This window comes from Myodes glareolus, chromosome 8 (assembly GCF_982192425.1).
Source record: "Myodes glareolus chromosome 8, mMyoGla1.1, whole genome shotgun sequence".
NCBI lineage: Eukaryota > Metazoa > Chordata > Mammalia > Rodentia > Cricetidae > Myodes > Myodes glareolus.
Genome location: NC_142033.1, coordinates 19888014 through 19915073, shown reverse-complemented (window position 1 = coordinate 19915073; position 27060 = coordinate 19888014). Strand labels below are relative to the sequence as shown.

At 38.9% G+C, this 27060-nt stretch overlaps 2 protein-coding genes and 1 pseudogene across 2 annotated transcripts in view; all 3 read right to left on the bottom strand.

Annotated features, from left to right (window-relative positions):
* Positions 1-27060, bottom strand: part of LOC125406231 (UDP-glucuronosyltransferase 2B17-like) — a 245283-nt gene that overhangs the window by 153052 nt on the left and 65171 nt on the right. The window lies entirely within an intron of this gene.
* LOC125406237 (UDP-glucuronosyltransferase 2B17-like) lies at positions 876-4600 on the bottom strand. The gene is made up of 4 exons (XM_087908909.1): positions 4479-4600; positions 3831-3876; positions 2220-2368; positions 876-928 (listed from the first exon to the last, which is right to left on the bottom strand). Exons 1-4 carry the CDS (start codon positions 4551-4553, stop codon positions 908-910), a joined length of 291 nt encoding a protein of 96 aa, XP_087765035.1. The 5' UTR covers positions 4554-4600; the 3' UTR covers positions 876-907.
* LOC125406238 (sulfotransferase 2A1 pseudogene) lies at positions 9665-10589 on the bottom strand (annotated as a pseudogene).

Below are 27060 nucleotides of genomic sequence, written 5' to 3'. Positions count from 1 at the left end.
TCATAGACACAAGCTCCCTATTTCTTCCTTGTGTGTTAGGACTTTCTCTCTGACTGGTTAAGAGCAGAGAGGTGAGTTTCATCTTTTATGATGCAAACATCACTGTGAGGGAAGCACCCGTCTCTAACTTTTTTTGGATATTTCTTCTACAAATACTGGCAGGCCAACCAAAAAATATATATTTTTCTTATATTGCTTTTTCTGTCAATTAGCCAAAAATGTACATTTATTGACAGTTGGTGAGACTGGACACCTCTCCTTTAAATGGCCCTCTCAACTGCACACTGAATAGACCTATTCCAAAATTAGGATGCAGAGTCATGCTGCATTTCAAACTTTTTCAACACCTGCTTACTGTTATTCTGATAGAAGTACTAAATAAAAAATAACTCACCCCTGAAAATATACTGTATGCAGTGACCTTAAGTAATCAACAAAGAGAACAAGTGACTCTGAAGATTTTGGCTATGTCTACATACTCTTGATAGCAATGTCATCATCATGCCAGCATTTCAGAATGTGCCCACAGTGATCACTGTGTTTATATCCAAGTCACTGTCAGTCAAAAACACCTTCTGAAGTATTTAAACATCTGTTGTGAATATCTGTTTGGCTAAGGGAAATTAGAGCTTCCTTAAAACTTACCTTTCACAGAATCATTTCTCTAATCAGACCTTTCAAGGACGTCCACAAACTTAGTATAGAGTCACCTCCCATGGAATGCTTTCCCTCACCTTTTGTGGAATCTGGGCAAGGGCCCATGTGATTGCATTGGCTTTGTCTTCTGACATGTTGTTGACCATTGACCCCAGAGTAAACAACACGACACCATGCTCTCCAGAGGTCTGGACAAAATCTTCCATGTCCAGTGAAGATTCATGACAAAATACAGTTGTAGAATAATCACTTATGAAATATTATGGAAGAACTAGCAGAATAAAAAAGGAAGTGTTTACAAGAATTTTAAGTATAGTGGTGTTAAAACATACAAAAGACCAACAGGATAATATCAAAGATTTTGAACTTCGCAATCATTCACACAAACTGTACTCACACATTGTCCAAGCGTTATTCTAAATATTTTCCTCTGGCAAAATTAAAACTCAGGAGTGTAAGCATATTCTATAAGCATTCAAAAATTGTCGCTTCATTTACAAAGTTTCTGCTTACAAAAATGGTTGTTATTTTTTTCCCTTGCTATTTTCTTTTTCTCCTATAATGGCTAATTTAATATTATTAACTAGAGTTTAATAAAATAATATTTGTGTTATATTGTACACTTTGGTTATTTTCACAAACTTTCTACTATGATTATTAAAATGTTTTGAATTTTTGTGAACCATGACTGCATGATAAAGATATAGTATGTAATAATTTTGTGATACTGTGTATGAACAGGGTATTTTCAAAGCTAATATCCAAAATATACTGTTTGGAGAGAACTATGTCTGATCAATTGTTCGGATATCAAACAATTCCTTAGGATATATGTTAATCATAACTTTTGGTGATGAGCAGTTTTTGATTGATGAGTTTAACTGACTTAACTTCTCTGTCTTTTGTCATGTGTTTATATGTGTGTGTGCTTGTTTGTGCATGTGTGTTTGTGTATACATGGCTGTAATGTGTGTGTGCTTGTGTATGTGTGTTTATGTGTCTCTGCCCATATGTCTGCTTATATGTGTGGGTATGAATGTGTGTGTGTCGGGGTTGCTGGGGAGATTCCTTGCCTTTCTTTAGCACATAGATGTCAAAAGTAAAAATGTAATGTCTTCCTCTACTAATCTTCAACATAGGTTTTGAGGCTGTTTCACATTGAACACAAATCCTACCATTTTTAACAGACTAGTGGCCAGCAAGCTCCCAGTATCAACCTGTTTCTGCAACCTCAATGCTAATGTCATTGCACTGTGCTGGGATACCCAACTTTTTACCTGGGTGTTGTGATTCAAACATATATCCTCATAATTGCTAGGAAAGGACTTTATTCAATTGCTAACCACCTAAGTACCCTAACTGACCATATTTAATTCACTGATAGGAATATTTCCCAGGTCTATCACATTCTTTCCTGAGTTTATTCACCTCCTACTTAGTAGGATGCTTAAGTCAACTTCCTATATATCTCCATCCATGGTAGAAAAATCTAATAAAAGCTGTAGAATCATGTTCACCAGAAAGGAAACCAAATAAGAAAGAGATCTAAAGAATGTATTTACCTTTGGCAAGGGTTTAGCAGGTTTGCAGTGGGGACCTCCTACATAATCAACATTTGGTAAGGTTAGGCGAGGAAACTCCAAATCCCAGTAGGATCTAATGAGCCACATTTCTGCTTTACCTATTGTCTCAGTTAAGGTAGTGGGCCTTCCTAGAAGAAGAAATGAGCAAGTGAGAAGGAGAAAAGTTGAATGATTGTCATTTGAATATAAAATATATTTCCTTAAATGATGGAAGATTATATGCTTGATATGAAACATGTGCAATTAAAAAACAGTGTTTATTGATATGCAACATAATTTGCAGTGTAATGATTTGTTGCTCACATAATATACATAAATGCCAGTTTTGGCTTTTTTTAAAGCAAACTCTAAAAAAATTAACTAATGTTTCTACATTAACTTGAAACAGTTAGTGTAATACCTCCTAAGCCACTATTTAAAGAGCACACATTTTACTCCTCTCTGCATCTTTAAAAAGAACAATGCAAATATAAACACACAATCCAGGACCAAAAGTCCAAGGCCAGACTTCTCCAGGGTCCTTGTAGTTTGTAGCCATTCATGCTCCCTTGTTTTGCTAAAGGAGCTGTAAGTTTATGATTTGCTGAATTTCTTGATTAGTGTTCCTACCTTTGTTTCATATTAAGAAATTTAATGGTGCTTATCTTACAAGAACAATCACAATATTTTCAGAAATTATGACAATAGAGATTTAGGCCAGACTTACCTATGAAATATTTTTTAAGAGAAAAAAAAACAGGACTTCAAAATATACAGACCTTGTATGTGTGTATTCATGCTTCTGTAGTGTTTAAAAGTTGTATGTTAGGAAAATATACAATAAAAATTATGGTGTTAGTAGAAACCTCAGTTCCACTTTTAAGTCTGTGAACTAACATAGTATCTTTAAGAGTAAAGGAATTCTTTAGGAAATACAGAGAAAATATTTTATAATTTATATTTTTTATTTATGTATATGTATGCCTGTGTAAATATATAGTAAGTTTATTCAGAAATCGTCAGATACCATAAAAGGGCAGCAGGTCCTCTGAAGCAGAACTCACAGGCAATTTTGAGACACTGGACTGGTTGGGTGCTAGGAACAGAACTCAGGTACTCAAAATGAACAGAAAAAACTCTGAACCTTTTGGTTATATTTTCAGACCCCACAGTTTAGTTTTAAATAAAGACAGTTTAGTGTTAAATAAGGAGAGTTGCCTATGAAAGAGAAAATAATTTCAATATAATATACACATTGAAAGTGTAAAATAATTCATTCCTTAATATACATTAATTATAATTTGGTTAACTAGATGGTGACTTATTAAAATAGATTAAAATTACAGCAAAATGAGTAAAGAATGACTTAAGAAAAATCTACTTAATTCTCTTTGCAGCTCTGTATCTCAGCAGAATGTCCTGTTTCAGGTCTGATGCCTGCTTCTCTTTAATCAATAATGTAAGCTTTTACAGTGCATTTGGTAACTAATATCATATTCCATTTGATCACCTATAAAAGGCAACTTCATTTTGCACTTCATGGACTAGAGAATAGATTTAAATACTTGAGAAATTTTGGTCATTGAGCTACTGAGGAGAAACAAAACTTACCCAGTGTTTCACTGTAAAACTGACTCCATTTCTTCTCGTTAAACGTCTGCAACCAAAAATCAAAATACAGCATACACATCATATTTTTTACCCTCTCCATGAATGTCATTTGACCACCTAGTCCTGACATAATTACAGATACATAAGAGGGAGGGAATAGAAATCATCCACTTCACTTTTCCATTGTATAGCCAGGAGTGAAGCGAAGACTGTAGAGAAAAGGGATCTGGAGAAGTTCAGCTATCAGCTCCCCACGGAGAGCAATGGCATCTGAGACAAGGACATCAAACTTGGATCTCTGTAGGTTTGTCATAAGTTGTTTGTTTGAAACTGTGTCTTTGCAAATCTTTAGATAGCTATTAGAATAGTCCTCAAACAGGTTTTGCAGCAAAGGAGAGAAGAATAAACACAAATCTCTTGGTATCTCATTCATCCATACATCCACAGCCTTTGTAAAAAGCTTGTCCTGATCATCTTTACTGACACATGTAGAAAAACTCTCAAACTTCAGACCAGGTGGTTTTGGGGATCAAGAAAGATGGAAGCTGAAGGTCTCAGAACTGTCACTTCATGACCCCTCTGTACAAGTTCATCCAGTATTGTCTTTAGATTCAGCCAGTGACTGTATTCCATTGGCCATACCAATACCTTCCCACAGTTCCCAGATCTTAAGTAACAACCCATTTGCAGGATCAGCAGAACAGACATCCACTTCATAGTCATCCTGAGTCATCAAAGTCTTCAGTTTAGAGTGTGTCCCCTGTATCATCGCTTATCCTTATATCTAAAGAGAAAAAGCCTTGAGTTAAAATATAACCTGAGTAGATCAAGGCAAATGCACTAAATGACCACAATTAACTTCTGACCTAATGGAGACAGTAAAAGCAAATATTAAATATTCATATTTGCATGTCAATGTTTAATGACAAATGTTTTGTAGTGAAGCAAATTCAGGAGTCAATGACCTGATTGCATAACTGTTCTGTTTCTAAGATATTTGAATAGTAGCAAGAACATTGGTTAGTTAGAGGATAGTCAGAAATTTCTTCTCAAAACAGAACCAAAGATGTATTAATTGTACAGCTTATTAATATTTTATTGATATCATTTTAAAGAAATTTTCATAAGAATTTGATGAACATTTTTGCATATGTATAATTTCTCAAATAGCTTGGCAATGCACCTAACAAACTCTGTTGACCGAAGCCCTTGAAGAAGATAGACAAGATCCTGTTCTTATACATGTCCCTGGGGTAATAGAAGACTAGCAATTGAGTTGTTTGACTCACAGTTGATAGACTACCCTGAGTGATATTATCTGCTAAGGCAGTCAGTTGGTTCATCTTACCTGTCTAATGTTTTTTCATAAGCCCAAGAAGTAGTTGAATAACTTGTTATCAGAATCTAGTCCCCAAAGGCTCAAAAAGGTAGATGAGTGCGTGTACCTACATTTATTCCTCTCAATGCTATGACCACCATTCCTGAGGTCATGAATTTCTGTAAGATTGCACATGCAGTTTCTTGAATTTGACATATGACTTTAGTTTTTGGATGACCTAGGATCAGAAGACCAACAGAAAATACACCAATTCAAGCTCTTAGATTTAAGTAAAAATCTATAATCACAGGATCAGGGATTTTTTAACATTGAAAATTATATTGAAATATTTCAGTTGTTTTAAAGCCACACATCAAGAATCATTAAGTCAAAATAGAGTAACTGAGAGAGCTGTACCTTTTGTTTTCTTTTAAAGGTGATGCTAGGATTTACAGGAGTATTAGTTGAGTGATGGATGAATGACAGATATGGCACATGATGACGCTGAACAATGAGAAAGGATTTTCAATTGAGCACATAGAATACATTGTGGAAAGAAATTGAATGTTTAAGAATATCATATGTTTGTTTTAATTTATCAACTTAAAGAGTTCACATGTTAGTGCCATCCATTTCTTTTTTGTTTCTTTTGCTTCCATTACCTCTTCCCCAGTGTACCAAATGGAACCAAAGTCACTTGAAGAATCAGTAGGGAAACATTGTCATATAGGCTTTCTTGAGAGTACATGCATACTCATGCATACACATGTATCAAGGGGGTTGGAAGAGGTTTTGTCAAATGTAGTATGTTGTTAGCCTCAGGAATCATGGACTGTTATCAAAATATCCAGTGCAGGAATAGAAAACTTCACTTTCATTTGTTGGTCTGATGGGGACGGGGTGTCCTTGATTCCTACCAAAAATATAGATTCTTGTCATTGTCCTTGATTGCTACCCAGATCTTGAAGATAAGGCATTACACACTTCATACTTAGGACCTGGAGCAATTGAGAAGCAAGTGATCTGGAAAATTCCTCTCTGAGAATTTTCGTAGTATTTGAAGAGGCTACAAAAGATCTCTAGGGAGAAATGTAATCAGTAGTTCTATTAGCTGTCAGACCTATGGCTTATAACAACGACCGCCATGGCAAGATGTACATAATAGCAAAAATGCGGCTCTTTTATCTTAGGTGTAATCAAGATAAATCTAACTCTAATTGGATTTGAGGCCAGTGGTTCTATGAAGTGAGTCAGCTGCCCATGACTGGAGAAATCACAGACCCCTGAAGTAGAGTCTCCTACTGTTGTTTTCCATAACAAGTATAATTTCTAACTATATTACTAGCTTTATCCTTATAATCACAAGTAACTGAAGCTCTCACAACTCATCAAAAATCTTTTAAAGCAGCAAGTGGTGAATATTGTAAAGATCCACAGTTGGTCAAAAAGGAAGAGAATAAATGATCATTGGATTCCCCAACACAGTAAGTACACTTAGAACAGCACAAATTCTAAATCAAAGGCAATGGAAACATTTTGGAAAAGATATCAGAAGCGCATAAGAGCCAGGGGACCAGGATGCCTGATGAAAGATGGAGATATATATATATATATATATATATATTTAATATATAATATATTTTTTTATTTAATTAATATATAATTTAAATAAAATTATAATATATTTAATTTAATATAAGAATATTAAATTCCATGAAATCTCACCAATGTGATTGCCTAAATAAGATCTGTGTAATGATTGCCCCATTTGACCTGCCAACATAGATGGGGAAAATTTTACAAAGTCCTATTCCTATTGGGAAAACTGTGGACAATCAATGGATGTCAAAATGAGAGTGCCGGGTTTTTCCAGTATGACCTCCCTGATCTGTTATCCAATACTCCATTGTCAGCCCTAAACATGTGTATATAACAAGCATCAAATAAAGGACTCAGTAGCATGGTGATATGGTAGACGGCAAAGCAGGAGTTGATGGAAGCAGAAATGAACCTGAAAATGAATTGAATATAGTACCTGCATATGATTTCCTCAAAAATGGAGTATTTAACAAAGGAAAATGATAAATAACACATGTACTAAGTCTGACACAAGTCTTTTTAGGGCATTCAAAACAACGCAACCAGGATAACCAGAGTGTTGTATTGTGCCACGACAACCAAGACAACCAGAGTGCTGGATTGATCCAGGAATACCATGGCAATCAGAGTGCTGTATTGTAGACAGGATTGGTGGCACACAACTTTATACCCTGCAGTCAGGAGGCAGAGGCAGGCAGATCTCTGTGAGTTTGGGGACAGCCTGGTCCATCCAGGACTGGCTGTAAAGCTGCAGAGAAACATGGTAGTGTAAAAACAACAACAGTATGCTGTATTTGTATGATAAACACTGTGAACTTTTTGTGATGGACAATATGTCATTGATCATTAATGTTTCTCAGTGGTTTTTGAAATATCCCTGCTTTAGAAAAGGGAACAGGTATAAAATTGAATCTGTAAAAGACAAGGTAAGAGCACAATGCTCGCTATAATAGCGAGTTACTTTTACAATGCACACTTTGTTCCTAGAAACAAAAATACAATGCCTGCTAACATTTCACTCTTCCTCAAGCAAAAAATATTTAAAAGTTGGTTTTATTTTTGAATTTTCTAAAACAAATCAGTTTGTTTCCTATCACTCATTAGTTTGTTACTCATGCTTCAGTTTCCTAGATGGTCCTTCTGGAGGAACCACTGGAAAATCCTGGTATTGGGACCTAAAGTATCTGGTTTCATATCCTTAAATCTCCAAAATACCTGTTAGTGGTTAGAAATAATTTATATCACAGTTCAAAACTTAAAATACAGTATGTTAGAAATTAGACATTGCAAAAATTATGCCATTTGAATCCCCGGTATGCAAAACATGTAAAGAGACATTACACATTAAGAACTATCAAAACATAAGGCAGAGTATGGCAACACCATCTATGCTTTTCTTTACATTTAATCAGGTCGAATGTCATCATGATTTTTTATGTTCAGTTCTGTGCACACATGAGAGAGTCAATGAAACAAGAATATATTTTTTAAAACTTTATATGTTCATAAATCATCTACAAGGAAGAATGATTAAACTTTATGTGTATTTACTAAAATTCTTCTAATTTTCCATTATTAGATTCATGTAAGTTTAAAAAACACAGATCTTACATATATTCTTTTGTCTTATTAATTTAATATGGTTTGACACTCATTTTTGGTATTCATCACTTATTTTTGAAAGATATTCCATATTTACAATTTCTCTTCATTTACAAGTTTTTTGAAGAAGGTGCCACCATGGATAATCAGAGAATAGAGTTTCTATCTATCCTATCGTGGCCATAACTTCATAGAGTATATGTGTTTAAGTTGTTCACTAACTACTAGTAACTGTTGCTGGCATAAAATTCCCCATACTTGCTTGTGCCCTTCTGCATATTGAGGAGATTTTGCTTCCAGCACAAAAATAACCACAAAGAGCGACTGACATAATTTCTTTTAACATATAAAAATAACTCTAATATTACTCATATTTGATTGAGGAACCGGTTTTACTTAGGAATCACAAGAAGTGCAGAGCACTTCATCACACAAGTCATATCACTATCGCTGAGACTGGATACTCCTTTCATGTGGGAAAGGAACCTGCTGTACTGCTCATAGGTGCCAGTAGCTGTAGAAAGCATTCAAAATCCCAATGGTGCTGCATCTGACCCATATGATAGATGACAAACACTTCAGGGTTAATGCATTTTGTGAAATGCCACAGCGAGACCACACAAATGGTGCTCATTTTAGGAATCCCAAAATACCCTTGTATAAATGGGAGCTTCACCTACGTGTTCAATATCTGTTTGCTACAATAAATTTAAACATTTCTTCAGGTTCTCGGAAAAATCAAGCATGAGTTACTACAGGGAGACTTCATGGGATAGGAAACTAAAATCTAGTTCCTACATACTGCAGATTAAAGTTCAGGTGTGGTAAGTTATCTTCATATACCCTATGAAGAGAGTCAGCTGGACCTTTTCTGTCATCAATCCTATTTCTACTGCTTTATCTCTTAGCTCCCACTTCTTCCTAAATGAAACACACTTTACTCTTCTGGGTTAGAGACAAGTGCCATGGACAATGTTTGATTGTGTCTGGTTCACAATAAGGACAGGGACCATTCCACCTTCCTGTTTACATTGTCCTGTTTTAGGTTTGGCACATTCTAGAATAGCCAATTCTTACTTTTTTTCCTCAATGAACAGGGTGCAAACAGACTGAGATGGTGAACTGTTGTTTTTTTTTTTTTTATTCTCTGAGAAGTCTTCTGAGGGGTGCCTAAACAATCGTAGTTCATCATTCTCATAAAGAGGGGAGGGAAACCTGGGAAGTCTCTATGCTACTGCAGGTCTGGAAACAATTAATGCTATACTACAGATATATTTTTTTAAATTATAGGATTCATTCTTTGACCACACCCAGTCATTCACAGTACAAATACATGATTTAAAAGTTTTAAGAATTTATTGCCATGGGACCAGTTCTGGTGGGAAAACAATCATTTTTTTCTGGAATACTTTATCAAAGGCTTCAGCTTGGGCTACAGTAAAGTTATTCTTCCAGTCTCCAGTCATGCCTTTCCTCATGAGATTCAAACCATTAGTAACCACATCTTCTGGGATGATGCTAAGATTGGACATTTTATTTTCTTTCATGACTTGGAAGGAACTGTATTTGAGGACCAGATCCAGTTCATCTTTCTCTAATTTTTTGCCTAGGAAGTCACAGATCTTCTCTATGGTTCCTCTTGTGACCTGTTTCAGGTCTTCATAGCTCAAAAGCAGGAAGTTGTCCATTTCTCTCATGGACAGCCAGGCACGGGTGTGCTCAAACCATGATCCATATAAAACATTTCCTTTGAGGAACCATTCAAAATAATTTATCAGAGACTCTGGATTCTTAACAAAGATTGTCTTATGAAAGAATAAATAACCAGACACAAGAACATCTCTGGGATTTTTGATGACGTAGATCATCTTGGTCTTGGAACTGAAGAAAGACTTGGGGAAAATATGAAAGGGAAGATGAGAACTGATGAGGCGTGGTCCTTCCTGACTGATAAAAATTTAAAATCCTGTTTGAGTCTCTTCACAGGGTGAGCGTTCCCAGATGGGCACAGATTGAATTCACTTGGGATTCCCCTTCGTCTGAATCAAGCAGACAATATCAATCAGCCAGTTAGCTCCTGATTTGGGGTAAGTCAATATGACTGTGTCTTCATCTCTAACCACAAACTTATCACTGATTTCTTCAAGTATTTCTTTTTCAAACCCTAATGCAGGGAAAGCTATTCCTTCAAACCAAAGGTAGTCTGACATGACAAAGAGCTCTTTGTAGGTGCTGTTAGGATCCCAACTTTAGCCACCTGTACATCTTCTAGCTAATCTTGAGATCTATTTTTTATAGTACAATGAATAGAAATCATTAACAGACAGTAGTTTATTTCAAAACTAACTACTGAAAGGCAGAAAGAGATATTGTACAATAAGTCAAAGGTTGTTGTACTGAGAAATTGTGAACACATACAGAGATCTCTCTCTAGCATTTCTGAGCCTGAGTTCATGACTCCAAACTAGAAACTCAATAATACATGCTGGGTCATAAAAATGGAACTTACTTAGCATGCTTTCTAATTCAATTTAGCTATCAGAGTGGTTTCAAATGTGTGAAAATATTACAGAGATCATACAAAATGTTTCAACATGTGATTTCTTTTTTAAATAGTGGTTTTCTTCTCAGAAACTCATATATGACTCCAACCCTCGCCCTTTTCCCAAACAACCTTCACTTTCTTCCCCATATTTATGTGTTCTTTAATATTTATTTATTTATTTATTAACAATTTCCACCTCCTCCTTGCCTCCATTTTCCCCTCCTCCTCCTCACCTCCCCCTCCCTCTCTAGTCCTAAGAGCACTCAGGTTTCCCTGCCCCATGGGAAGTCCAAGGTCCTCCCACGTCCATCCAGGTCTATAAAGGTGAGCATCCAACAAACCAAGCTCCCACAAAGTCAGTCCATGCAGTAGATTCAAAACACAGTTCCATTGTCCTTGGCTTCTCAGTCAGCCTTCATTGTCAGCCACATTCAGAGTGCCCATTTTGATCACATGCTCCATCACTGCCAGTCCAGCTGGACGTGGTGAGCTCCCATAAGATCAGTCCCACCGTCTCAGTAGGTGGACACACCCCTCGTGGTCCTGACTTCCTTGCTAATGTTCTCCCTCCTTCTGCTCCTCATTTGGACCTTGGGAACTCAGTCCAGTGCTCCAATGTGTGTCTCTGTCTGTCTCCATCCATCGCCAGATGAAAGTTCTATGGTGATATGCAAGATATTCATCAGTGTGGCTATGAGACAAGGCTTCAGGCACCCTTTCCTCTGCTGCCCAAGGAACAATCTGGGGACCTCTCTTTAGACCTGGGAACCCCTCTAGAGTCAAGTTTCTTGCAAACCCCATAAAATGGCTCCCTTAATTAAGATATTTACTTCCCTGCTCCCATATCCACCCTTCCTCCATCCCACATATCCTATTCAACCAAGCTCTCCCGAATCCCCCCCATCTCCTTTCTCTCTATCCATCTCCTTTTATATTCACACACACACACACACCCAGGCATCCAAGTTTGCCTGGCAATCTTGTCTACTTCCCATATCCAGGAGGATATCTATATGATTTTTCTTCAGGTTCACTTTCTTATTTAGCTTCTCTAGGATCACGAATTATAGGCTTAATGTTCTTTAATTATGGCTAGAATCCACTTATGAGTGATTACATGCCATATTCCTCTTTTTGGGTCTGGGTTACCTCACTCAGTAAAGCGTTTTCTATTTCCAATCATTTGCATGCAAAATTCAAGATGTCATTGCTTTTTACCGCTGAGTAAAACTCCAAAGTGTATATGTTCTACACCTTCTTTTTTTCCTTATTTATTTATTTAAAGAATTTCCACGTCCTCCCCTCCTCCCAATACACTTCTGCTCCCCCAACTCCCTCTCCTCCTCCCTCACCATTCCCAGGAGTAGTCAGGGTTTCCTGCCCTGTGGGAAATCCAAGTTCCTCCCCCCTCCCTTCAGGTCCAGGAAGGTGAGCATCCAAACAGGACAGGATCCCAAAAGGCCAGTCCATGCAGTCAAAACAAGACCCAGTGCCATTGTCAATGGCTTCTCAGTCAGCCCCCATGTCAGCCACATTCAAGGAATACGGTTTGATCACATGCTCCTTCAGTCCCAGTCCAGCTGGCCATGGTGAGCTCTCATTCAATCAGTCCCCTTGTATCAGTGGGTGAGGCACCCATCGCGGTCCTGACTTCCTTTTTATTGTTCTCCTTCCTTCTGCTCTTCATTTGGACCTTGGGGGCTCAGTCCAGTGCTCCAATGTGGGTCTCTGTCTCTATCTTCATCCATCGTTGGATGAAGGTTCCCTCTGGTTCTGCTTTCCTTGCTCATGATCTCCCTCCCTCTTCTCATTTGGACCTAGGGAGTGAAGTCCAGTGTTCCAATATGTGTCTCTGTTTCTATCTCCATCCTTTGCCATACGAATGTTCTGTGGTGACATGCAAAATATTCATTAGTATGGTTATGGGCCAAGGCCAGTTCAGGCACCCTTTCCTCTGCTGCCCAGGGAACAATCTGTGGACCTCTCCTTGGGCCTGGGAACCCCTCCAGAATCAAGTCTCTTGCAAACCCTAAAATGGCTCCCTTAGTTGAGATATAAACTTCTCTGCTCCCATAACCATCCTTCCTCCCTCCCCCCTCCCATTCCCCCAAGCCATCCCCAATCCTCCCCTCTACCTTCTCCCTAACCATCTCCCATTACTTCCATCCCCCACCCCCCGTGCACCCAAGTTTGCCTGGCAATCTTATCTACTTCTAATATCCAGGAGGATAACTATATGAATTTCTTCAGGTTCACCTTCTTATTTAGCTTCTCTAGAATCATGAATTATAGGCTCAATGGCCTTTAATTATGACTAGAAGATACATATGAGGGAGTACATACCTTATACCTCTTTTTGGGTCTGGATTATCTCACTCAGTAAAGCATTTTCCATTTCCAACCATTTGCATGCAAAATTCAAGATGTCATTGTTTTTTACCTCTGAATAAAACTCCAATGTGAAACTCCCAGGTCAGCCTGCTCTGCTGGCTCCACTCTGCTAGCGCCTCCCCCAGCCATCCCAGCTTCCATCCAGAGGGCCATCGGAGGAGTGAGTGTGCTTCGGGCCCATGGCAGGGGCCCGGCGAGGAGGAGCTCGGTCTTTCCCCGACCCCATAGACTCCCAGGTCAGCCTGCTCTGCTGGCTCCACCCTGCTAGCGCCTCCCCCAGCCATCCCAGCTTCCATCCAGAGGGCCATCGGAGGGGTGAGTTTGCTTTGGGCCTGCGGCAGGGGCCCTGTGAAGATGAGCTCAGTCTTTCCCCGACCCCATAGACTCCCAGGTCAGCCTGCTCTGCTGGCTCCACCCTGCTAGCGCCTCCCCCAGCCATCCCAGCTTCCATCCAGAGGGCCATCGGAAGGGTGAGTGTGCTTCGGGCCCGCGGCAGGGGCCTAGCGAGGAGGAGCTAGGACTTTCCCCAACCCCATAGACTCCCAGGTCAGCCTGCTCTGCTGGCTCCACCCTGCTAGCGCCCCCGCCAGCCATCCCAGCCTCCAGCCAGTGGGCCATTGGAGGGGTGAGCTTGCTTCAGGCCAGTGGCAGGGGCCCAGCGAGGAGGAGCTCGGACTTTCCCCGACCCCATAGACTCCCAGGTCAACCTGCAGTGCTGGTTCCACCCTGCTAAGCTGTCCCGCCTGCCAGCCCAGCTTCCATCCAGGTACAAATTTCTATATTTCTCCCCTCCCACTGGGGCCATAAAATTTCCCCAGCTCAGCTGCCTTGCACACTGGGCCTGCTCTGTAGGTGCATCCCGGAAAGAGGGAGTGCCTGTGCTTCAATAGCCTGCCTAAGGAAAGGTAGGCATTTCTATCAGTGAACTCCCTGCCCAACAAGGGAACCTGACCCGCTACCAGAAGTTACAATAGAGAGCATTTGAACGAAGAGATGGGCAGACGCCAATTGCCCATTGAGGGCAAGACCTCCTCCAACAATCTGAAAAACATGAAAACACCAGATCCCAATGACCCTACAACAGAAGGATTTGAACACTCTAACCCAGATGAAGTGGAAAAAAGTGCCATTATGAAAGCAATAGAGTCCCTTAAACAGGATATGAATAATTCCCTTAAGGAACTGGTCGAGAAGTAAAACAAAAAGTTTGAAGAAATGAGTATAGAAATGGATGAGAAATATAACAAAAAGTTTGAAGAAATAAGTAAATCCGTGAATGATACCCTGAGAAACCAAGAAAAAACAATCAAACAAGTAAAGGAAACAGTCCAAGAATTGAAAACTGAAATGGAGGCAATGAAGAAAACACAAAACGAGAACCGGCTGGATATGGAAAACCTAGGTAAACGAACGGAGACTACAGAATCAAGCATAACCAATAGAATAGAAGAGATAGAAGAACGAATCTCAGATTCTGAAGATACCATAGAGAAAATAAATGCTCTGGTCAAAGAAAACAGCAAATTCAACAAATTCTCTTCACAGAAAATTCAGGAAATCTGGGAAACAATAAAAAAAACCTAATCTAAGAATAATAGGGATTGAAGAAAGAGAAGAACTGCAGATCAAAGGCCCAGAATATATATTTAACAAAATTATAGAAGAAAACTTTCCCAACCTAAAGAACGATATTCCTATGAAGGTTCAAGAAGCATACAGAACACCGAATAGACTGGATCAAAAAAAAAAATTCCCTCGCCATATAATAATCAAAACACAAAACATCCAGATTAAAGAAAGAATATTAAGAGCTGCAAAGGAAAAAGGTCAAGTGACTTATAAAGGTAAACCTATCAGGCTTACACCAGACTCTCTTTGGAAACCATGAAAGCCAGAAGATCCTGGATAGAGGTACTGCAGAAACTAAGAGACCATGGATGCAAACCCAGACTACTATACCCAGCCAAGCTATCGTTCACTATCAACGGAGAAAACAAAATATTCCAGGATAAAAATAAATTTAAACAATTCGTAGCCACTAATCCATCCCTACAGAAAGTAATAGAAGGAAAATCGCAACCCAAGGAATCCAACATTGCCATCACTGCCTACAATAAGACAGACATCTAGCGACCCTTCACAACCACAACTCAAAGAAGAGAAACACACAAACTCTACTATACACACACACACACACACACACACACACACAAATAATAAATGGAATCAACAACCACTAGTCATTAATATCACTTAATATTAATGGACTCAACTCACCTATAAAAAGGCACAGACTTAGAGACTGGATAAGAAAACAGGATCCAACATTCTGCTGTTTACAAGAAACACACCTCAACCACAGAGATAGACATCTACTCAGAGTAAAGGGTTGGGAAAAGGTTTTCCAAGCAAACGGACCTAAGAAACAAGCTGGTGTGGCCATTCTAATATCTAACAAAATTGACTTCAAACTAAAATCAATTAGAAGAGACGGAGATGGACATTTCATACTCATAACAGGAAAAATTAATCAGGAGAAAGTCTCAATCCTGAATATCTACGCCCCTAATATAAAAGCACCCACTGATGTAAAAGAAAAACTTTTAGAACTCAAGGCAGTCATCAAACCACACACACTAACACTAATAGTAGGAGACTTCGACACACCTCTCTCACCAATGGACAGATCAATCAAACAGAAACTCAACAGAGAAATAAGAGAATGGCTAGAGGTAATGAATCAAATGGACTTAACAGATATCTATAGAACATTCCACCCAAAAAGGAAAGAATATACCTTCTTCTCTGCAGCTCATGGAACCTTCTCGAAAATTGACCACATACTTGGTAACAAAGCAAACTTTCACAGATACAAAAAATATTAGTAATCACCTATGTCTTGTCGGATCACCACGGAATAAAGTTAGAACTCAATAACAATTCGAATTCCAGAAAGCCTACAAATGTGTGGAATTTAACAGTCAACTACTGAATCATCCTTGGGTCAAGGAAGAAATAAAGAAAGAAATTAAAGTCTTCCTTGAATTTAATGAAAATAAAGACACAACATACTCAAACCTATGGGACACAATGAAAGCAGTTCTAAGAGGGAAGTTTATAGCACTAAGTGCCATTAAAGAAAACGGAGAAAGCACATATTGAAGACTTAACAGCACACCTAAAAGCTCTGGAAAAAAAAGAAGCAGACTCTCCCAGGAGGAGTACAAGATTGGAAATAATCAAACTGAGGACTGAAATCAACGATATAGACACAGAAAACAGTCCAAAAAATCAACGAAACAAAAAGTTGGTTCTTGGAGAAAATCAGCAAGATTGACAAACCCCTAGCCAAACTAATCAAACGGCAGAGAGAGAACACTCAAATTAATAAGATCAGAAATGAAAAGGGGGACATAACAACAGACACAGTGGAAATTCAGAGAATCATTAGATCTTACTACGAGAGTTCATATGCCACAAAGTTGGAAAATGTACAAGAAGTGGATTTGTTTTTAGATAAATACCATTTACCAAAGTTAAATCAAGAGCAAGTGAACAATCTAAATAGACCTGTTAGTCGCGAAGAATTAGAAGCTGTTATCATAAACCTCCCCACCAAAAAAAGCCCAGGTCCAGATGGTTTCAATGAAGAATTCTAACAGAACTTCCAGGAAGAGCTAATACCTATACTCTTTAATGTATTTCACAATATAGAAACAGAAGGATCATTGCCAAACTCTTTTTATGAAGCTACAGTTACCCTGATACCAAAACCACACAAAGACACAACCAAGAAAGAGAATTACAGACCAATCTCACTCATGAACATTGACGCTAAAATACTCAATAAAATAATGGCAAACCGAATCCAAGAATACATTAGAAAAATTATCCATTATGATCAAGTGGGCTTCATCCCAGAGATGCAGGGCTGGTTCAACATACACAAATCTATCAATGTAATCCATCATATAAATAAATTGAAAGAAAAAACCATATGATCATTTCATTGGATGCTGAAAAAGCATTTGACAAAACAACACCCATTTATGATAAAGGTGTTGGAGAGATTGGGTATACGAGGATCATACCTAAATATAATAAAAGCAATATATAGTAAGCCAACAGCTAACATCAAATTGAATGGAGAGAAACTCAAAGCCATTCCACTAAAATCAGGAACACGACAAGGCTGTCCACTCTCTCCATACCTCTTCAATATAGTGCTTGAAGTCCTAGCAATAGCAATAAGACAACATAACGGGATCAAGGGGATTCGAATTGGAAAGGAAGAAGTTAAACTTTCGTTATTTGCAGACGATATGATAGTGTACATAAGCGACCTCAAAAACTCTACCAAAGTACTCCTACAATTGATAAACACCTTTAGTAATGTGGCAGGATACAAGATCAACTCCAAAAAATCGGTTGCCCTCCTATACACAAAGGATAAAGAAGCAGAGAGGGAAATCAGAGAAACATCACCTTTCGTGATAGCCACAAATAGCATATAATATATTGGGGTAACTCTAACCAAGGAAGTGAAAGACTTATTTGACAAGAACTTTAAGTCCTTGAAGAAAGAAATTGAGGAGGATGCCAGAAAATGAAAAGATCTCCCCTGTTCTTGGATTGGGAGAATCAACATAGTAAAAATGGCAATTCTACCAAAACCAATCTATAGATTCAATGCAATTCCCATCAAAATTCCATCAAACTTCTTCACAGATCTTGAGAGAACAATAATCAAGTTTATATGGAAAAACAAAAAACCCAGGATAGCCAAAACAATCTTATACAATAAAGGAACTTCTGGAGGCATTACCATCCCTGACTTCAAACTCTATTACAGCTCTAATACAGAGCAACAGTATTGAAAACAGCTTGGTCTTGGCATAACAACAGAGAAGTCGACCTATGGAATCGAATAGAAGACCCGGGTATTAACCCACAAACACATGAACACCTGATATTTGACAAGGGAGCTAAAGGCATACAATGGAAGAAGGAAAGCATCTTTAACAAATGGTGCTGGCATAACTGGATGTCAACCTGTAGAAGAATGAAAATAGATCCATATCTATCACCATGCACAAAACTCAAGTCCAAATGGATTAAAGACCTCAACATTAATCTGATCACTTTGAACCTGATAGAAGAGAAAGTGGGAAGTAGTCTACAAGATATAGGCACAGGAGGCCAGTTCCGGAGCAGAACCCCAGGAGCTCAGACAATAAGAGAAGCAATGAATAAATGGGACCTCCTGAAACTGAGAAGCTTCTGTAAAGCAAAGGACACTGTCAGTAAGACCAAAAGGCTACCTTCAGACTGGGAGAAGATCTTCACAAATCCCTCATCAGACAAAGGTCTGAACTCCAAATTATACAAAGAACTCAAGAAACTAGACCCATAAAACTCTAATTTTCCAATTAAAAAATGGGGTACTGAACTGAACAGAGAATTCACAACAGATGATCTCCGAATGGCCAAAAGGCACTTAAGGTCATGCTCAACCTCCTTAGCGATCAGGGAAATGCAAATCAAAACAACTTTGAGATATCATCTTACACCTGTCAGAATAGCCAAACTCAAAAACACCAATGATAGCCTATGTTGGAGAGGATGTGGAATGAGGGGAACACTCATTCATTGTTGGTGGGAATGCAAACTTGTGTAGCCACTGTGGAAATCAGTGTTGTTGTTTCTCAGGAAACTGGGAGTCAACCTTTCTCAGGACCCAGCAATTCCACTCTTGGGAATATACCCAAGAGATGCCCTATCATACCACAAAAGCATTTGTTCAACTATATTCATAGCAGCACTATTTGTAATAGCCAGAACCTGGAAACAACCTAGGTACCCCTGAATAGAAGAATGGTTAATAAAGGTGTGGAACATATACACATTAGAGTTCTACTCAGCGGTAAAAACAATGGCATCTTGAATTTTGCATGCAAATGGATGGAAATAGAAAACGCCTTACTGAGTGAGGTAAGCCAGACCCAAAAAGAGGCATATGGTATGTATTCACTCATATGCGGATTCTAACCATAATTAAAGGTCTTTGAGCCTATTATTCGTGATCCTAGAGAAGCTAAATAATAAGGTGAACCTGTTGAAATTCATGTAGCTATCTGCCTGGAGATTGGAAATAGACAAGAGTCCCAGGTAACCTCGGGTGCATGGGGGGGGTGGGAGGGTTGTTGGAAGGGGAGAGGGTTAGAGAGAAGGGAGTAGGGAAGGAATGGGGAAAGCTAGATGGACTGGGATGGGGGGAGGGAGGAAGGATGGATATGAGATCAGGGAAGAATATATCTCAACTAAGAGAGTCATTTTAGGGTTTACAGGAGACTTGATTATAAATGGGATCCCAGGTGCAAGGAGAGATCCCCAGACTGTTCTCTAGACAGAGGAGAAGGTGTCTGAACCGGCCTTGGCCTATAACCAAACTGATGAAGATTTTGCTTATCACCATAGATCCTTCATTTGACGATGGATGGCGATACAGAAGGAGACCCACATTGGAGCACCGGACTGAGCACCCCAAGGTCCAAATGAGGGGCAGAAAAGGAAGAACATGAAAAAAACTCAGGACCACGAGGTGTGCGATCACCCACTGATACAAGGGGACTGATCTAATGAGAGTTCACCAAGGCCAGTTGGACTGGGGCTGAACGAGCATGTGATCCAACCAGATTTTCTGAATGTGGCCGGATCTCTGAATGTGGCTGGTCTGGAGCCTTTCTGAAAAGCCACTGACAATGACACTGGGACTTGCTTCCTCTGCATATGCTGGATTTTTGAGATCCAGTCTGTTCGGATACTCACCTTCAGGGACCTGGAAGGAGTGGGGAGGAACTTGAACTTCTCACAGGGCTGGAAGCCCTGACTGCTCTTAGGGATGAAGAGGGAGGAGGAGGGGGAGGGGGGAGTGGGAGAGTGTTGGAGGAGGGGCAGAAATGAAAACTTTCATAATTTAATAAACTTAAAAAAAAAACTCCAATGTGTTTATGTTCCACACCTTCTTTAACCATTATTCTATTGGGGGCCATCTAGGTTGTTTCCAGGTTCTGGCTATTACAAAAAGTGCTGCTATGAACATGGTTGAACAAATGCTTTTGTAATATACTTCAGATATTTTTATATTACCTGCTAACAAAGTTTTTATAAAAACTTTCATTTTCCTTGAATGTCTAGATTCAAACAAAGCTCAAGAAAAAGGTTTAAGTGACCACTGAGAAATTATCTATTCTTGTGCGGTTTTGCTCCCAGTATCATCAAACTAGAAAAGTTTAGATTGCACTCACTCACCACGCTTCCCTGTGATCACAATGTTTATGTCACTGTTATTGTCATCAAAAATACATCCTGATTGTGCTTTATCTATGTTCTGAGAACTTGAGTAACACTAAATTCAAAAGCAATAGAATTTAGGGAATGTTTCACATCTGACCTACTTTTAAATGTAAACATGGTATCTGAACTCTGAGATCTTATTTGTTTGAAAGGCACCAATATCAGTGAAGACAAAGAATGTGGCAGTTCCAAAGAACAGAGACACTGCTGCCATATATATTTTGTAGGGGGAATTGTTTCTTCATTGTCTTAAGAGGACGTTTTTTGCCTAGAAAATAAACGTTGAGTGTTTTTCAGAGGTTACAATTTCTTCATTTGAAAATAATCTTCATTTTAATTGTTCTACACTAGTCAGAGATTCAAGTCCAGTGCACTTCAAGATTTGGCAGTAAAGAAGAATAAGATTAGAATTTTGTATAAAGCTACTGTGATGTTTTTGATGTATGTGTAACATAAACAATGAGAAGTCATTCACTATTGGTGCTATGCTTGCCTTGCCAATGTATCTCTCCAACCTCAAGGGAAGCACTGTTAAGAAAATAAAGACAAAGTAATAGACATCCATATTAAAAGGAGGAAAAAGGAAGAAAGGAAGGAAGGAGCAAGGGAGGGAGGGGGAAGGAAGGAACCAACTCTCTTTAATATGCAATTTTAGCTAGTTATACAGATCACTAAAAGATGGTCTGTTTACCATACTCTTCTGAAGATTACATGGCAGCCTAATATCAAACACATATACACACTATACAATATGAGAGGAGGTAAGTGAGGAAGGAAAATGAATTTTATATGGAGAGATATTCATAACTTGAATTGCTACCAAAGAAAAGACAATGTGTTGGGAGACCAGAAACAATGTAAATGAACTCAAGCTACAACAGAGGTTAAAATTCAGAAGCCCTGAACCAAAACTTCTGCTATTTGCTTGAGAAGCTATGCTGCCTGGAAGGGATCTGTGCAGGCTACATACAACACTTCCAAATCACAAAGTTCTGGTTACATCTATCATTTTTCTTCTGGCTGTCAAACCACCAAGGTACTTCAGAAAAAAGTGAGAGTGCCCATTTTATTGAAATTGTAAAAGATTGTACATAGTGAGAGATTGAATGTTTAGGTTTCTTAGAACTTGCTGAGGCTTTTTTGTGAGCCTACTTTATGATTGATAGATTCTGAAGAATGTGTCCTGTTTTAATGGTAGAATATATATCTATTGTGTAAAATCTGTTATCAACATTGGGTAAGTCAGTTGGGTTATGATAATAGCTTAATCCCATATTGTGTTTGTTGACTTTCTTTGTATATGATAAACTCAATATCTTATTTTAAATTTATTATAATATTTATGAAAACACAACAATTTTAATTTATTCCACTGTTGCCAAGGTATCAATGTAAACTTTCTGCTTACTTATCTGCCTACTGATGAAATAATACTATAGCATCAACAACAAGAAAATTGTCAGAAATCCTGGCATGAGGGTCTTTGCTTAGAGAGGTCCAAAGAAGCTGAAAAGTAGTCCCATCCTCCGATTACTTATCTTAGGGAGCTGTCACAACTGCTAGCCTGATTGTTTTGACCTCTGTTGGAACTCTTACATTCCTATGAAGAACTCAGCTAGCCTTCCTTATTTGGATCCAAAAAGAGGTTGAATAGTTCATACTCAGAAACATCGCCTAATAACATGAGAAACAAAATGTTAGTGTTCATAAATTTACATCCCCATGGAACAGCAGGACTACTCACTGATGAGAATGTGCCCACCTTCAAATAACAGTTACAGACCTTGGATTCTGATTGGAAGCACTCTGGGCCCAAAGGTGTCACTTCACTCTAGTGCAATAAACTATCAACCTATCTTGCTAGCTGGCAATATACAAGGCCCTTCAATTGTCATCAGTACAAAGCTCCAACTAATACTTATTCGGCCAGATAATAAATGTTTAAGATGTGAGGCCTGAGAAATTCAGGCCCATTTCCCACATTGTTTGTCAGTCAGAGAATCTGAGAGACAGACACAGGATATGGTGGCCTGGCCTCTTTTAAAGTTGGGTCAACTGAGTGCCATCCTGAGGTAGGATACTAATACGATTCTGCTCCTTCCATTTAAACTATGAGGTCACCTGGGGAAGAGGATTTTTCTGCATAATTTACCAAATGAACTTGAGTAAAACATGACTTGAGTCACCCAGCAACCTAGACATCAGAATGTTAATGAAGCAATAGTTACGTGCTCCCAGACTTTACCATCATATAAAAACTATTGGAAAAAATAAACGCAGGTGATTTTGGGATCTGAATAATCACTGAAAATTCCTCCTGGTACTGTTATGTGATTTTTCTCTTCATTTTTCCCACATCTCTACCCTGGGAAAAAGTGGTTTTATTGGGCTGGTCCCCAACATAAAACCAAGCTAACAGGGTGTAACTTGCATTAGAATATGTATTTATTTTCATCCCACAAATTTTATAAGGGAAATTTGAGAGACAATGCTATAAAATTTTTCTTTGGCAGTCTGTCTTTGACACACTGGTCTATGTTTTGGGTTATGTAGATGACATATGGATGCTCTTTGAGAATGAAGAGAATTTATGATAATACACTATAAATGTATGACTTAACAGGAGAAGACAGACTTCCAAGGATGGGCCTCTATCAGGCTTATCTTCCTGCTATTTTACCCTGACCATTGGCCCTCACAACCATTCAACTGTCTTTAGGTTAAAATGAGAGATAATTGTGATGCCTTCGTGTGGAAATTTTCTCTGAGATAAAATCTTTCATATTTTAGGGAAGTTTCTTAACATTTAGGATATCTTGAGAGAAGAAAAATATTCCATCCTACAGGAACGCTCTGTAAGATTTAGGATGTTCTGAGGGATACTGAAACATCCTATCCTGTAAGACAGCTTCTTGAGTCTAGGAAGTTAACAATTCAGAAAATTTCAGGAATTCTCTGAGACAAACTAGATTCACTTGATCCTCTAAAAAAATCTTATAAGCAATAAGAATTTTTTATGATATACTCTCTTACAAGATGCATAACTTGAAGGATAAAGAGACAATCCAGGCTGTCTGGAAGAGTTTCAGGACAACTGAGCAGCTTTGTAGAGACATTTTCTAACCTGTCATGCTGCCTTCTAGTTGTGCACTGAGCTCTAGTTTTCAAGAGTCCATGAGACAGGGAATTAGTATATACATAAGAGTGTAAAATGATGCAGTGGATTTACATATCCTAAGGTCAAATTCTCAAATTCCTGTAGTCATACATTAATTCCACTTGACTTCTCAAAACAGTGAGCTCTAATCAGAAAGAGAAAGCTATAAACACAGAGTTATGTTCCAAGTATTAAATCTTAGCAGATCACTAGGACAATAATAAGATTAGTGTCTATTCTGTCAAAATATTATCTGTTGTTTAGTACTGTAATAGATTTTATGACCTGCTTTAACATTACCATTTCCTTTTACTATTTCTCTTATATCTTCCTCCTTCAGACAATGATAAAGCTATTCCTTATTATGTGGCTGAATTTGGGGCCTTAAATACATTTGGCTGCATAGGTACCTGGACTCAGATCATATTCTGTCCATCTTTCTCTCTGTATAGTTCTTTAAGAAGCACATGGACCTGACTGTTCCAATATGTAAGCAGTACAAATATGGTCAGATTGTAGATCACATGACGTGATCTTTCTGAGAAGCAGCTCCTCAAGCCTTTTGTTGAAGACTTTGAAACTCGACTCTAAGTGACTCTAGCTTTGGTTACCATCAAACTTCAGGCACTGTTGCTAAGCTCACACGTTCCCCTTGTGTTCTCAGGGTCTTGGGACTCCCTCCTGTGCTGACCTGACACAGCTGAAGGACTTCACCAAGGCTTGGGTTCAGACCATATATTGTTTCCTAGCATCTTCATGGGAGGAGATTTCCCAATGGAACACCGTGGGAGTGTTTTCTGACTGGCAACGCTTCCCTGCTTGGTGAGGTATCTGTTAAACTTTTATTAACTAGATTTTATAAGAAATGTTTGTTGTGGATAAACCGAGCATACGCAAAAGACAAATCTTGTGTGGACATCCTAATAGCCGAGCTCCTCTCAGCCCACTGGCCTTGCTTTCTACATCCTCGCTCTTACTTGGTTGCCTAATTCAAAATGGTACAGATGATGAGCAAAGCACAATTTAGAGAGCAACATTCAAACTGATCCTTAAACTTTAATCCTTGAAAACAAAAATGCTAACAGGGGAAACTTTTTTTTTCTTTTTGACAAAGAGTGTATTTCGGAATTAGAACTTTCTTTGTCTCATTCAACATTTTCATAGGAAACAGCAGGATCAAGATCATGACGGGAAACCGACAGAACAGTAGATCTGAGCTAGTGGGAGCTCATGACACTGGACCAACAGGTACGGAACCTGCATGCTACAAACCTAGGCCCTCTGAATGTGGGTGACAGTTGTAAAGCTTGGTCTGTTTGTGGGGTCCCTAGTAGTGGAACCAGGACCTATCCCTGATGCATGAGCTGGCTCCTTGGAACCTATTCCCTGTGTTGGGATGGCTTGCCCAGCTTTGATGGAGGAGAGGATCCTATCTCAACTTGATCTGCCTTGCTATGCTGACTCCCATGGGGGATCTGCCCCTTTTAATGGAGGAGGCACAGATGGAGGGTAGTAAGAAGGTGAATGGAGGGAGGGAAACTGAGGTCTGTGTGGGAAATAAATGAAAAATAATAATAAAATCAAACAAAACATTCAAGTAAAGTTAAAAATAAAACAGAAGAAAAAGAAAAGACTACATTTACATCTTTTCCCATCGTTTACAACACAATATCATTCTTTTCTTCAAGTCTTCCTAATCTTGTCTTTCCTGTTCTGGGGCAGTCATCAGCAGGATATTATAATAAGAGGTATGAATTTTGTCAGTTATTGTTTTTTGAACTAATTATCTATTAACTGGTTATTGTTTTTGAACTAATTCCCTCATACACATTTAATTATACACTACCCAGCTGTATCACAACTCGTATGAAAATGAAAAGAGTTTTGAGGATGAGATCCATACTTGCTTAAATTTTTTTCACACTATTTTTTTCATAAAAGAATAAGGGTTATTTCCTTATTTAAATTTTTCCATCAATTTTTTATTGATTCTTTGAATTTCATATCATACACCGCAGCCACACTCATTTCTCACGCCTTTCAGATCTGCCCTCAAACCTTGTAACTTTCCGCCCAAAAAGACAATAGAGAATTTAAATTACAAAAAAGGATCATGGTAGAATGTGCAGTGTCTCACATTGTGTCACACGGTGTACTCTTCAAACATCTTTACTTGTGAAAGTTCACTGCAATGAGTCATTGGACTGGTTCAAGGCCTCTGGGCTCTGCTACACTACCAATGCTGAATCCTCCCTGAGACTCCTCTAGGCTATACTGTTGCTGCCCTGTGTCATGGAGATCCTGCAACTTTGGTTCTGCAGCTCATAGATTTTGTATGTGTTAGGTGGGCCAGCTCAAAATATTGGAACCGGGCCTGAGTGGTAGCTGAATTGGTCACCAAGGCTGTCTCTCCATGATGCCCAGGTGAGGGGTAAGGCTGGCTTTTCTGTATCCACACAATCAGGGTTAGCTGTTCCTCACCCAGATCATCAGGGTCAACTATCTGACACTGACAAGATGAGGGATAAGAATCAGTTCTCCCACACTAATGAGGCCATGCTCATCTACACCTTCGTTTAGGGCCAGCTCTTCAGAGCTGCTCAGGCAAGTTGCAGGGCTAGCTCACCCTAGTCCTGTGGCCAGCGATTGGTGGGTTTAGTTCTCCCATGAACACACCATCCAATCCAGCTCTTCCACACTTGCCAGGCAAGGAACAGGGCCATCTTTTCTGCACTTTTACACTGCTGGTGCTACTGTGTGGTGGCTGGTGAGTGGCTGGATCACCTAAGCCCCGTACTCAGACGACATCATGGTCTCAAATGGGAGACCAGACAAAGGAGGTCCACATTGCATGAACGTTGACACAGAACCCTGCTACAGAAGAGTCATGGCCCTCTGCAGCAGCACAGGTTTAGATAACACCATGGCCTCCAATAGCAGTACAGGACTCTCTCATCAGGCCATTCCTTGTTGTCTTCACGTCTACAGTCCTACCTGTCTTCACAGAGAACAAACTGCTCCCACTTCCCTTTCTGTCTCACCTCTCCACCACATATTTGCTTATCATAATGCTGAATGCCCTGTATCATGCCGAGGCCTCTCCTTAGATTTTAAATATTAATTTTTGTTTGTTTTTGTTTGATAAAAAAGAGGGTTTATTTCATCTCATAGTTTCCTGTCCATTGCTGAGGAAATTTAGGCGAGGGTTTCAAAGCAGGACTCAGTAGGCAGGACTGAAGAAAATACTATAGAGGAAATATGC